This window comes from Rhinolophus sinicus, linkage group LG16 (genome assembly GCF_036562045.2).
Source record: "Rhinolophus sinicus isolate RSC01 linkage group LG16, ASM3656204v1, whole genome shotgun sequence".
NCBI classification, from domain to species: domain Eukaryota; kingdom Metazoa; phylum Chordata; class Mammalia; order Chiroptera; family Rhinolophidae; genus Rhinolophus; species Rhinolophus sinicus.
Genome location: NC_133765.1, coordinates 18,987,380 through 18,999,783, shown reverse-complemented (window position 1 = coordinate 18,999,783; position 12,404 = coordinate 18,987,380). Strand labels below are relative to the sequence as shown.

The 12,404-nt window shown below is 45.8% G+C and overlaps 1 protein-coding gene across 1 annotated transcript in view; it reads left to right on the top strand.

Annotated features, from left to right (window-relative positions):
• Positions 1-12,404, top strand: part of SLC5A1 (solute carrier family 5 member 1) — a 57,024-nt gene that overhangs the window by 36,669 nt on the left and 7,951 nt on the right. The window contains exons 6-12 of the mRNA XM_019754304.2: positions 1,045-1,150; positions 2,317-2,397; positions 3,801-4,021; positions 4,254-4,389; positions 5,771-5,878; positions 8,893-9,043; positions 11,217-11,385. Coding sequence (XP_019609863.1) covers positions 1,045-1,150; positions 2,317-2,397; positions 3,801-4,021; positions 4,254-4,389; positions 5,771-5,878; positions 8,893-9,043; positions 11,217-11,385 — 972 coding nt within the window. The remainder of the gene's footprint in view (positions 1-1,044; positions 1,151-2,316; positions 2,398-3,800; positions 4,022-4,253; positions 4,390-5,770; positions 5,879-8,892; positions 9,044-11,216; positions 11,386-12,404) is intronic.

Here is a 12,404-nt window from a genome sequence, read left to right as displayed (position 1 = left end):
ATCAAACCACCTAACACCCAGCCTGCCATGCAAGGGGTTCTTTGCTGTGTTCTGGTTGCGTTATGTCAAGATGGCCTCCTCCTGGGCGGGGAGATAAAGTTATGATGTAAAAGTTTCTCTCCACTTTCGGGTGGGGCTGGGGCTTCCCTCCCATGGGACTCTCCAGCACTCAAACTTACTTTTGGGAATAGATCTGATAAACCTTTGCACACCGAAGTGTAAACAGTTGAAGCAGCAGTCCATTGGTGGGTTTGGAGGAACCTCACGTTGGGAAACAGAATTCCATAGGTAAATAAGTTTGTGAAGGGTCGTTGACCATGCTCCCCTCCTGGAGATTCGCTGTACGTACTGTATAGTAAAGGCTCAGAGAGGTGGTTTGGTAAAGAAACTGCCTTAACTTTGTTTCATTCAGTGTTTCACAGCCTCTTGCACCACAGGCTCCTTTTCTTTTATAGAATACCTATTTTTTTCTCTTAAATAAAGCTTATTGGGAAGCTTAGAAATAGAGCAGGACTCTCAGGTATTTGTATCCTTCTATTTTTGATTTTTATTTTATTGTGAGAAGAACACTTAGCATGCGATCTAGTCTCTTGACAAATGTTAAGTGTACAAGACTACATTATTATTGATTTATAGGGACCATGTCGTGTGGCCGATCTCTAGCGCTTGTTCCTCTTACTTAACTGAAACTTTATGCCCATTGATTAATAACTCCCCATCTCCCCATCCTCTCCAGCCCCTGGTAACCACCATTCCAGGCTTTGATTTTATGAGCTTGACTATTTTAGATGTCTCATATTTGTGGAATTGGGTAGTACTTAGCTTTCCTATTCTGGGGATAAAAATATAAATCTCTAATTGTGGTATTTCAGCCAAGGGACAAAGAGGTGTGGGCCAACATTGGGCCCTAAAAAAATCATAGGCATAGACACTACATACACAGGAGATGGCTTCTGCTAACCTTTTTAAGTTTGTCTCCCTGGCCTGCAGCCCGTGTGCCAGCTGGCCTCTGTCACCCCTAGTTCACCTCTCCTCTCCTTCCAGGCAGACATCTTCTCCGGGGCCATATTCATCAACTTGGCCTTGGGCCTGGATCTGTACCTGGCCATCTTTCTCTTATTGGCCATCACTGGCATTTACACAATCACAGGTGAGTGAGTCCATTCAGATGACTTGGCTCAAGCCCAGGCCCGGGTTAGGCTCTTGGAAAGAATGCAAGGAAGTAGGAGACATGGCTTCTCCTCTCAAGGAAGACAGGTACACCCAGGAAATAGTTAGAAGATGGGGTATTTGCTTGGCCCCAACTCACAGACCCTAACAAGTTACATAGGTGGCCCCCGAAAACTCCAGTGTGGGCTGGAATAGTCAGGACAGCTTCTTCCTGGAGGTGGGGCAGGGCTTGGCCTGGCAGACTGTGGAGAGAACTTGGCTGAGTGGAAAGAATCAGGAAGGGTGTGCTGGGTGCAGGGACAGGTGAGAGCAAGGAATGGAGGTAGGAACGGGCATGGCATGGGGTGAGCAGCAGGTGAGCTTGGCTGGAGGACAGTGGTCAATAGGAGGTAGTTGGGGGTGTGTGTGTGGGAGTGATAAGGCCTGATAATTCAAACAAGGTCACAGGACAGGGCCTGGGAATCCATACAGAGGTCTTGGATTTGATGTGACAGGCACTGGAAGGCACTGTGGGGAGAAAGGGAGAGAGTGACACATACAAAGAGACTTTAGAGGAAGACTCAAGAGATGGCTGGAGAATCTGCTGACACAAATAACAATTGGGGGCACATTTGCAGAGGTGGTACTCTGCCCCACTTAGGGGGGCCAGGGTCAGTGATGGAACTTGCAGCTCAGCTGGAGCCCCATAGCTTTGGGGACAAGAAGTTACTTAGATGGTTTGAGAAAAGAGAGTCGACATACATGTAGCCTTTTGCAGTGTATTGACGTGGCAATGTCAGCAGACATCCTGTAGCGATGTCAGCTCTTTGCTTTTCCTGCCTTCATTTGTGGAAGATGCTTCTTCTTACCACAGAGAAGCCATCTCCTGGCTTAAAAGGATCACATCGAGCTCTTCCTCCTCAAATAGGGAGAAACAGTTTTCCTTTTCTCAAGGTCTTCCCAGCACTTCTGTGAACAGTGGTGGTGCTATCATGCTGGGTAGCAGACTGCTGTAACGGGACAGGGAGGGAAGGAAGGAAAGGCAGGCAGGTGACTGAGGGGTGTGCTCAGGTGTGCAGAGGGGGAGGGACAGTGGTGGAGACAGGAAGCGGGCTGACAGGTCGTCCTCCTATGCGAAGTCAGTTGACTGTCTCCTTGTCTGCTTAGGGGGCCTGGCAGCTGTGATTTACACGGACACCTTGCAGACGGCGATCATGCTGGTGGGGTCTTTTATCCTGACTGGGTTTGGTAAGTGGGGCCTGGACAGGCTGAGGAGGTGGGGAGGCAAAGGTAGAGAGAGGCCCAGGGAGAAAAAAGCAAGTCCAGTATCTCTGTCCTTCACCTGCTCCAGCAGTGAGCTGGGCGTACTCTGCCTTCCCCAGGTGAGTGGTCCAACCCAGACTGGCCATCACTACGGGTGTGCAGGGGGTGCCTTCCTCTGCCCTGGAGTTCTCAGGCTGGGCCTGGCCCAGACAACACCTGCATTCTCTGCTGTCCTCTAGATAGTCTGGGCCAGTGGTCCCCAGTGTGGGCCTCTGATGACATGATTTTCTCTCCACAGAGAAACTGGACAAAAAAAGGAATAAGGCTAAATATCCAAGGCTAAATATATTCAAATGTTGTGTCTTAAATTTCAGATTTTTGTCTTGTCTACATTTTGATGTTAAATGTCCTTTCTTTTATGAATTGATAACAATAAGTGATCATTTTCTTGTGTATGTTGTTATTTGACAAAATTAAAGAAAATCAATCCTTCTGTGTTATCCCCTCACCCCAATTTTTTAAAATTTTATTTTGTCTATGAAATCCTGAAGTTAAGACTGGAAACCCTAAGTCTAGAGGTACTTGTTAAGGGAGGATATAAAATGCATTTTATTTTTAAGGGGGTCCCTGCTCTGTGTGTCTTGTGACACCTCATATCTGCTCTCTACACTCTATTTTCTAAGAGTTTCCATTCAGTTTTCCCCAGGGGTCCCTGAGGGTCTGGGGAAGATAAATGCTTTATTTTTAAGCGGTTTCCTCCTGTGGATGCCTTGACCCCCTTAAAATAAAATGCATTTTATATCCTCCCTTAACAAGTACCTCTAGACTTAGGGTTTCCAGTCTTAACTTCAGGATTTCATAGACAAAATAAAATTTCAAAATAAAAAAGGCTGAAATGACTTTTTCAAGGATACACAGTTAACAGGTGGCAGGGCTCCAGGCCCCTCCCCCATTCTCTGTCCACCCCACCACACGACTGGGACCAGGGGTGCTACGGCCTAGTCTGTGTGTCCGGGTTCCCAAAGGCTGCTGCTGATAGCAAGGGTCGAAGGGAAAGACAGTTTTTGAACCTGGTTTGAAACCAAGATCTTTGTTGTGGTGATTCAAATTCCTTTCCTTTGTAAAGAGGTCTATGGTTGGAGGCCTTTCACAGATTATTGCTTTGTGTCCTCACTGTAGCCCCTGAGGGGTCTGGGTAGGGTTAATAATGCCATTGTATGGATGGGAAAGCCGAAGCCCAGAATGGGAAAGTGACTTGCCCAAGACCACACAGTGAGGGCTTTGGCTGTGGGTTGGGTCCTCTCAGTTTCTCAGGCATCCACAGGAGGAAACCACTACGAAGAGTTGAGAGTTTCGGGATGTTGATTTTTGTTACCGATGTTTTCCAGCTTTTCACGAAGTGGGAGGCTATGAAGCCTTCGTGGCTAAGTACATGAAAGCCATTCCAACCGTGGTTTCTGATGGAAACACCACTATCAAGGAGGAATGCTACACCCCGAGGGATGACTCCTTCCACATCTTCCGAGATCCCCTCAAGGGAGACCTGCCATGGCCTGGGCTCATCTTTGGGCTGTCCATTCTTGCCCTGTGGTACTGGTGCACCGATCAGGTACCCACACTGGGCGTACAGTGTGGGCAGGGTCTTCTCTGGGGCGCGACAGGGACTCCAGGCTGTGGCTTGCAGGGTTGGGAAAGGTAGGGCAGGGCTCACTTGGTCTGGGGGGGTCACTGAACCTTGGTGACATAGGAGTGCCAGGCTGAGGATATGGGGGAGGGGAGCAGGAGTGGCCAGAAGGTATGTCACAGCCTGCACCCCTCCCTCATGGGGCTTTCCCTCACAGGTCATTGTGCAGCGCTGCCTCTCAGCCAAAAACATGTCTCACGTGAAGGCCGGCTGCATCATGTGTGGGTACCTGAAGCTGCTGCCCATGTTTCTCATGGTGATGCCGGGAATGATCAGCCGCATCCTGTACACAGGTGATGCTTCTGCTGCACCCAGTGGCTGCTCTCTCCCCTTCTCCTGCCTCCGAGTTACTTCTAAAGCCCTGCTGCTCCCTGCTCCTTCCTTTCTGTGCCCTTGTTCTTTTCTTGCTACAATGACCAAGCATTATTGTTCTCCCTCTGGAGTGTGGGCAACTTGAGGTCACAGAACATGTGGAGTTGCCTTCTCTGGTTTCTTACGTTGCCAACTGCTTTCTTTCCTTTTGCAGATTCTCTGAAGTCATGATATGCCTCCAGCTGTGGCTTCTTCCAGCTAATACTTGCTCACTTCTTGCTTAGTCTCACTCAGGGCCTTAATGTCAGAGGACCCCAGCCAGTCTCTAAATATCTTCTGCTCTGAGCCCTGTTTCCTGGACAGTTTCCTTGAAGGAGCCCCGAGTCTTGCACTTTGCTCTTCTGTAGGGTGACAGATTCTTCCTTGGCCCTTTTGTGGCCTCTCCAGCATTGCCAGTTGCATGCAATTTTGGGGTCAGCCATTGTAGGTCAAAACTTTCATGGAATATAGAATGATGGCAAAAAAGAGGGCACCACAGAGTGAAAGTTTGGTGAGCACTCTCTGCAATGACGAGAAGACAGTCTCGGGGCGCTTGTTGCCATCAGCTGCATGCTCCTAACAGTGCTCTCACACTCTTCTACAGGCTTGCCTATCATGAAATAAGTACATCTAACCGAATAGTTTGCATTACAATGGCTAGAACACACACAAAAATATTTGAGATGAATCAGTGCTATAAGGGCAGCACTAAATGAGATACCTGTAGTAGGTACCTAATAAATGTTTGTCGATCTGAATTTTATAGAATTCTATAGAAGTTTCTAGATGTTTCTCCAAGTCTCTAGATCATGTCCCTTTCCCCTCTCAGACTACTTCCTTTCTATCTCTACTCCAGATTTTCCACATCTTGGAAGAAATACCCAACAGCTCTCCCACTGGGGAATTCCCTCCGTTGTCTGGGCCTTCAACCCGACTTACAAGAGCTGCTTAAGCCTCAAATAAGCCTCAAAATGAGGAGCCACAAGTCACTGTGATCTTCAGGCAAACAAGACTATAGTTACTGCTGAGCTGCAGGGTTTCTGGCTAAAGTCTAATTACTGTGCTCAACTCCCTTCCCACTCTGAGCATTTCTGTGCTTCCTGTTCCCCTGCCTAGGAACTGTCTTTCCTCCCCAGTCAAAGCTTGGGAATGGTCAGGACCAGTGGGAGCAGGGGCCTGGCATCGAAGGAGCTGTACTCTTTGTGGAACCATTTCAGGGCCTCGGGCAGGAATGTCTCGTTTGAAGTCTTGTCTTAAGAAAATGAATCTTGAAAACATTTCCCTGATGTCTGCTTGCTGACGTGGCTCTTTATCTCTCCTCAGATAAAATTGCCTGCGTCCTCCCCTCAGAATGTGAGAAATATTGCGGCACCAAGGTTGGCTGTACCAACATCGCCTACCCGACCCTGGTGGTGGAGCTCATGCCCAACGGTGAGAGTCGTCCCCACTTTCTTGTCTTTCTTGTAGGGAAAGCTTCAGGTGTCCTCAGTTTTTGACCATGTCTTCCCTCAGTGGGAAGGAGACATAGGACTTGGTGGGGCATTCTGAGATCTGGCACTTGTCCATTAGTCAGGCCTGGGAAGGGAATGATCTGAAATGCGTTAGGAAAAACATGACTTTTCCATGCTCATCTGGAAGGTCTTTTGTAACTCTCCAACAGACATTAACAGGGTGGCTTGAACTACGTGGAGTTTTACCTGGAGAAGGAATTGACTTCTAGACTGTTTCAAGGAAAAACATGGAGAAAAAGCAAAGAGTGGTTTTAGCTCTAGAATGAGGATGTTTGAGGCAGTCGATGGATGGAATCCATGGGGGCTTCTCACTGTAGAGAATATGTTATTCATGGAGATTGAGGACTTAGGGTTTAGTTAGGGTTTTGGGGTAGAGAGATTTTTGAGGTTACTGTTCAGATTTCATGTTGAAGAAAAATATAATTCTGCAAATCTCATTAGGTTAGGGGGTCTCAAGAGAGCAAAAATTCAAAGGTATTGATCAGGAAAACTTAGAATGAACTTATATAAAATTTTATTACTGAAGGGAAACATAGAGATCATCTAGTCAAACCATTTCATTTTACAGTTAGGGAAACTGAGGCCTGCAGAAGGAAAGTGTCTTTTCCAAGTCACACAGCAACTCAATGTCTGGCTTACATAACTCTGCTCAAGGCCGGAAGTGAGGAATTTGGGATGGTCTTAAAAAAACGTTTTAAACCACAGACTGGATGCATGACCTTGGACAAACCATTTGTATTCAAATTTTATAAACATGGGAGTAATAGTTAACTATTCTATTGAGTTGGGCTGCTTATTAATTGAGGTTGCAATTAGTAAGAGTCACATGGCTCTTTTCGAGTTCTGGCTTGGATTGCACTAGCCTCTGTGGGGTGTTTATGCTATTTCTTTAGATTGGCAGACAGACCCTGTGCGAGAGTGGCTTGTGCATGATAGAAAGAGACATGGCACACAGGACAATGAAACGCTGTGTTATCTGTGCCATTGCCACTCTCTTATCAGCTGGAATCCGGAGTCTGTAAACACCAAATTCCCCAATGACCTCCTGATGCTGGATCAAATACATGTTTTCCATTCCTCATTTTATTTGACCCCTCAGTAGCATTCAGCATTATTGATTATTCCTCTTTCTTGAGTTATTTTCTTCTCTTGGATTCCATACTAGGATTTGCTCCTGTTTGACTTTTTCCCCGTACTCTTTTCAGCTGCTCCTTTTGTCTGTCTTGTAGATTCAGCCTCCTCCACTCAGCCAGTAAATGTGCCCCCACCAATCTGTCACCAAATTCTGTCCATTTTGCCTCCTAAATATCTCTTATATCCATCCATCTCTATTTTTTACCTTCATCATCCTACTCTGACATACCATTATTTCTTGCCTGGACTGCTGTAAAATTACATTCAACAAATATTTGTTGAGTAAATAAATGAATGAGAGTTTGATAAGAGTATAGTACGGAAGGGCAGAGCTGTATCCCAGCTCAACAATTAACTGGTGAAGCAAAGGGCAGAGGCAGGGCTCGAAGCCCTACCTACTAACTCCTTAAAAATGGACCTTTGTTTATCAACTGAAAAATGAGGGAGTTTGATTAGATGATCTTTATAACTCCTTCTACATCTCCAGTAGTCTGTGATCTATGTTATGTAAACTCAGGAGGGACCATGTAAAAAAACTTCCTGACAGATGACAAAATAATTGGAATGGGTAGCCTTTATCACTCATCTTGCAAGGCTGTAGATGAAACTATAGAATTATTCACAGATACAAAACCTAGAGGAATGGTAGAATCATGTTCCAAAAAGATCTCAAAAGGCAGACATGTTGACTCAAATCTAACAAGGTGAAGTTTAATAGAGATCTATGTCAAATTTTATGTACTTGGGTCCCTCAAACCCAATTGTACAGGAATATTGCAAGAAACGGAAGATGTTTAGCTTGGAGAAGAGAGAGTTCAAGAGGACACGAGTTTTCTTTGGATATGTGAAAGGTGGTAAAGTGGTAAAGGGGAAGACTTCATCTGTTGGGTAGCATTAGGACTGCATCCGAGGCTACAGAGATATCAGATTAGTCAGAACTGTCCAAGAGGTAGGAGTGGAATTAATGGGTCATATGGTAACTGTATGTTTAACTATTTGAGGAAATGCCAGACTATTTTCCACAGTGCATGTACCATTTTACATGACTGTCAGCAATGTATGCGGGTTCCTATTTCTCCACATCTCCACCCACATTTGCTGTTGTGTCTTTTTTTATTATTATAGCTACCCTAGTGGGTGCAAAGTAATATCTCATTGTAGTTTTGATTTGAATTTTCCTGATGTTGAGCATATTTTCATGTGATTATTAGGCCACTTGTTCTCTTCTTTGGAGAAATGTCTACTCAGACCCTTTGCCCATTTTTAATCAGGTTGTCTTTTTTTTATTGAGTTATAGGAGTTCTTTATATATTCTGTATACTAGACCCTTATTAGATATATATGATTTGCAAAAATTTTGTCCCATGCAATGGGTTACATTTTCATTTTCTTGAGAATATCATCTTTTGAAGTTTAGTTTAAATATTTCTGCTATATTATTAATCTTTTGAGTAAGAGACCTTATAAAAGTCCCCTCAGATGGAAACACACACACATACCCCATCACCACCATCACCACCATCACCATCACCACCATCATCAGCAGCAGCAGCATCACGATCCAACTACAAAGTATTTACCTCATATGTATTTTCTCCTTAGATCTTTGTTGACTGCTGTGAGTTTACAATATAATGTAAAGCCACAGTCCATTCCTTAAAATGTCCAGTCTTTTTGGAGAGATAAATTGAAGACCATGGCATGGTTTCAGAAGCCAAACAAATCTTGAGTCCTCACACTTTCCAAGCACAAAAGAGCTGAGGCGCTGTGTGTGCCACTCAGAACCTCCTTCTCTTCCAGGACTGCGAGGTCTGATGCTATCAGTCATGTTGGCCTCTCTCATGAGCTCCTTGACCTCCATCTTCAACAGCGCCAGCACCCTCTTCACCATGGACATCTATACCAAGATCCGGAAGAGGGCAACCGAGAAAGAGCTCATGATTGCAGGAAGGTAAATGCAGCTTCCCCCTGCCACGCACCATGGCAGCTTGAATGATCAGAGAGGTTCCCTCAAGCTAAGGAAGACTGGCAGCTGCTTGGGTAGAGTGGGAATAACCTCTGTGGCTAGTTATATTTGCCCTTCAGTAGCATTAACTTTATTACTATTATTATTACTACTCGTTAGTGGCATTGACTTTGAATGGAGATCATCAAACAATGCCTCTCTGGAGTGAGAAGTGACATCAGTGATCATCAAATCTAACCCTCAGTTTATCAATAAGAAAAATGAGACTCATCCTGCCTAAAGACAGGCAGCTGGGACAATGGCAGAGCCCGGACTGGAACTCAGAGCCAACCGAGACCTTGTCCAAGGCCATGTATACCGTCCCATGCTGTCCCCTTCTGCACTTCACACTGCGGCTCTTCTCACTGGCCATCTCTGAGGCCGAGATACCTCTGATGCCTTGACCCTTGGCTGAAACATTTTGCAGGACCATTGTGAGGATCAAGCGATCTTTTGCTTGGGAACACACTCTGTGGTCTAAAACACCAGGCTATGTGCACATGTAATTGTCCATGGCCTAATGGACACAATAGGATACGGAGAGCAGGAAGCATTGACACCTGGCTCAGGTGTGCTAATCATCGTGGTTATCCATGGAGCAGATGGTCTGGACTGAAAACCAGCAGAAGCTCTGCTATGTCTCTCCCTGGGGCTATGGCAGGTCAACCTCCTCAGGGCAGGTGGAACAAATCCCTGGGATGTCAGTCTGAGGAGAGGTTCCCAGTGAGTGCAGGAAGGGTATGCTACCTCACAGGTCTCATGATCAAGATTAGGGCAACGGAAGGAAGGAAAAACTGACAGGTCACTCTTAGGTGACAAGACGTCTGACGTTCAGGAGAGGTCTGACCAGGTAAGAGTCTACTACCTTGCCTCACAGGAAGCAGCACCATTACCCTGACTAATTTTTCCTTAGGAAGGAGTTTACTGGGTTTTCCTGTAGTTTATAAAGCTTAGGATGCAACACAGGAAGGGAACCATTTTGTGGCTCTGCTCAGGGCTGGACTCCTTGGCCCTGAGATTATGTTGAGCTAGCATTTTTGTGCATCCCACGACTGCTGCCCTGGGGCTTATCCCTTCCCTAGATAAGCTTACAGTTACGTAAAACAATCCCAAACTTTGCTGTGGGACTGTAAGAGCGATCAAGAGCTCAGAGAAGGGAGAGGTGAGCATGGCATGCAGTAGTTGGGGAAGGCTCCTGGGGGAAGGAGACCCCGAGCTGAGTCCAAAATGGTGGGTAGGATGTAGGTAAGTGGCGGGCAGTGGGAAGGATGTTCCAGAAGGAAAAATATGTGAGTGAAAACACTGCTTTGTGAAGGTTAGTTTCAGACTTTTTTTTGCCTTAAATTGAGGTAAATGAGGCCAGGGAATCACAGCCTTCTTTCTAATTAAATCAAGAGCACATATGAGAGGCCTAGTAAGGGAACCCTCCAATCTTTTCAGGATTTGAAGTAAAACTCAAGAGGAGAAGAGATAGAAATACCTGGTAGTGTCCCTTTCTATCTAGATGGTTCCTTTATAAACTCTTCTAGGTCTACAATTTTAACTTTGTTATGACTTAAAAGAAGGAGGAGGGGCAGTAGGAGGAGAGGAAAATAATAGATAGTTTTTACTATTTATTGAGTGCCTACTATTTGCTAGCTGTTTTACTATAGCTAATCCTAATTGCAACCTTGCAAGATCAGTCATGTTATTCCCAGTTTACAGGTGGAGAAATTGAGACTCTGAGCAGTAAAGCACGGTGTCCTATATCACACAGAGAGAATAAAAGTTTGAACCCACGACTTCCTCGAGCCGACGTCCACACCCTTGTTCCTCCACTCTCCTGTCTCTCAAAGTGGGATTCTGTTCTGGTACTGACAGGGCTAGGTTACTGCTGAAAGTCAAGTGCATTTCACTTACTCATAGGCACCGATGACATTCCCGAGGAGGCAGAATATGGAAGAAACAAGCCTTAAGAATGAATTTGCTAATTATGTTTCCTTGCTGTGGTCATAGCATATACACATTTATGTGTATACATTTGCTAGTTGTGTGTGTGTGTGTGTGTGATGTATAGCTATATATATTTATCATTGCTGAGCCGTCTATTGACGCTCCGTTGTGGGGGCTTTGATTTCAGGTTGTTCATCCTGGTATTGATTGGCATCAGCATCGCCTGGGTGCCCGTTGTGCAGTCAGCACAAAGTGGGCAGCTCTTCGATTACATCCAGTCCATCACCAGTTACTTGGGACCACCCATCGCAGCTGTCTTCCTGCTTGCTATTTTCTGCAAGAGAGTCAATGAGCCGGTAGGTATCATTCATGTATGTTCAGAAAAGCCCATTCTGGCACAGAAATTCCCACCTGCATTTGCATATTCTCTGTGGGAGGGGTTGTATTTCCCAGAGGTCTCAGGCTGGAACGGATGTACTTCTTAGGGTTTGTCCAGGGAACATGGGACTCTGATGGGTTCACGTTCTCTTGGACGCCCCTCCTCCTTGCTGCAGGCTCCAAACTAATTCCTAACCAGTGACGTACATTTTCCATCCAGTCTTGGTGAGTTTTCCCAACTGCATGATATGCCTTGGGAAGTGTGTAGCCTCTGGGGGAGCCGCTCCAGAGGACAGTCGAGCACAGGTCACCTCCTGTGGTTCTGCAGTGAGCTCCACTCTCCACACTGCATTTTCAGGGTCCTCTGAAGGACCAACTCCTGGTGCTCAAGCAGTTTATATGCAAATCAGTGTAAGGTAAATAACAATTGGATAAAATGTGGCAGAAAATACTAAGAGAGAGGGGTTTCTAGAAAGGCTACATCCACATGGGTTGAAGCTGAGAGGGAAGGGAGGGCATTCAAGGCAGAGAGAACAGCACTGCCCACAACTTGGTGGTGGAAGTAGGACAGAGATGAAGGTGAAGGACTTGTCAGAAATCTTACCTGGCTTGAGAGGGAGTTTGTGTGTGTGGATAATGAAAGACACAGCTGGAGAGGCAGGTTAAGGTTAGATTAGGCCTGGCCCCTTTGAAAGCCAGGTTAAAGACTTTGGGTCATCAGTGGGGGTGCCATCACAGGTTTTGAAGCACCACGAAAAGGATTCCTTTGAATGTGTCTTCTGACTGGGGTTTTGCTCAGCTGTCTCTGTATCCAACCATCTACATGCCTCAGGAGGGTTGAGAAGGGGTGGGGATGTTGCCTGCGCATTTCATTGTCTGAAGCAATGTAAATGACCACATATATTTTGTTGGAGACAATGACTTTCTCCCAATAGGACAGACACAAATACATACCAGGGAAATAGCTCCATGGAGCGACCCAGCTTTGAGCTGCACA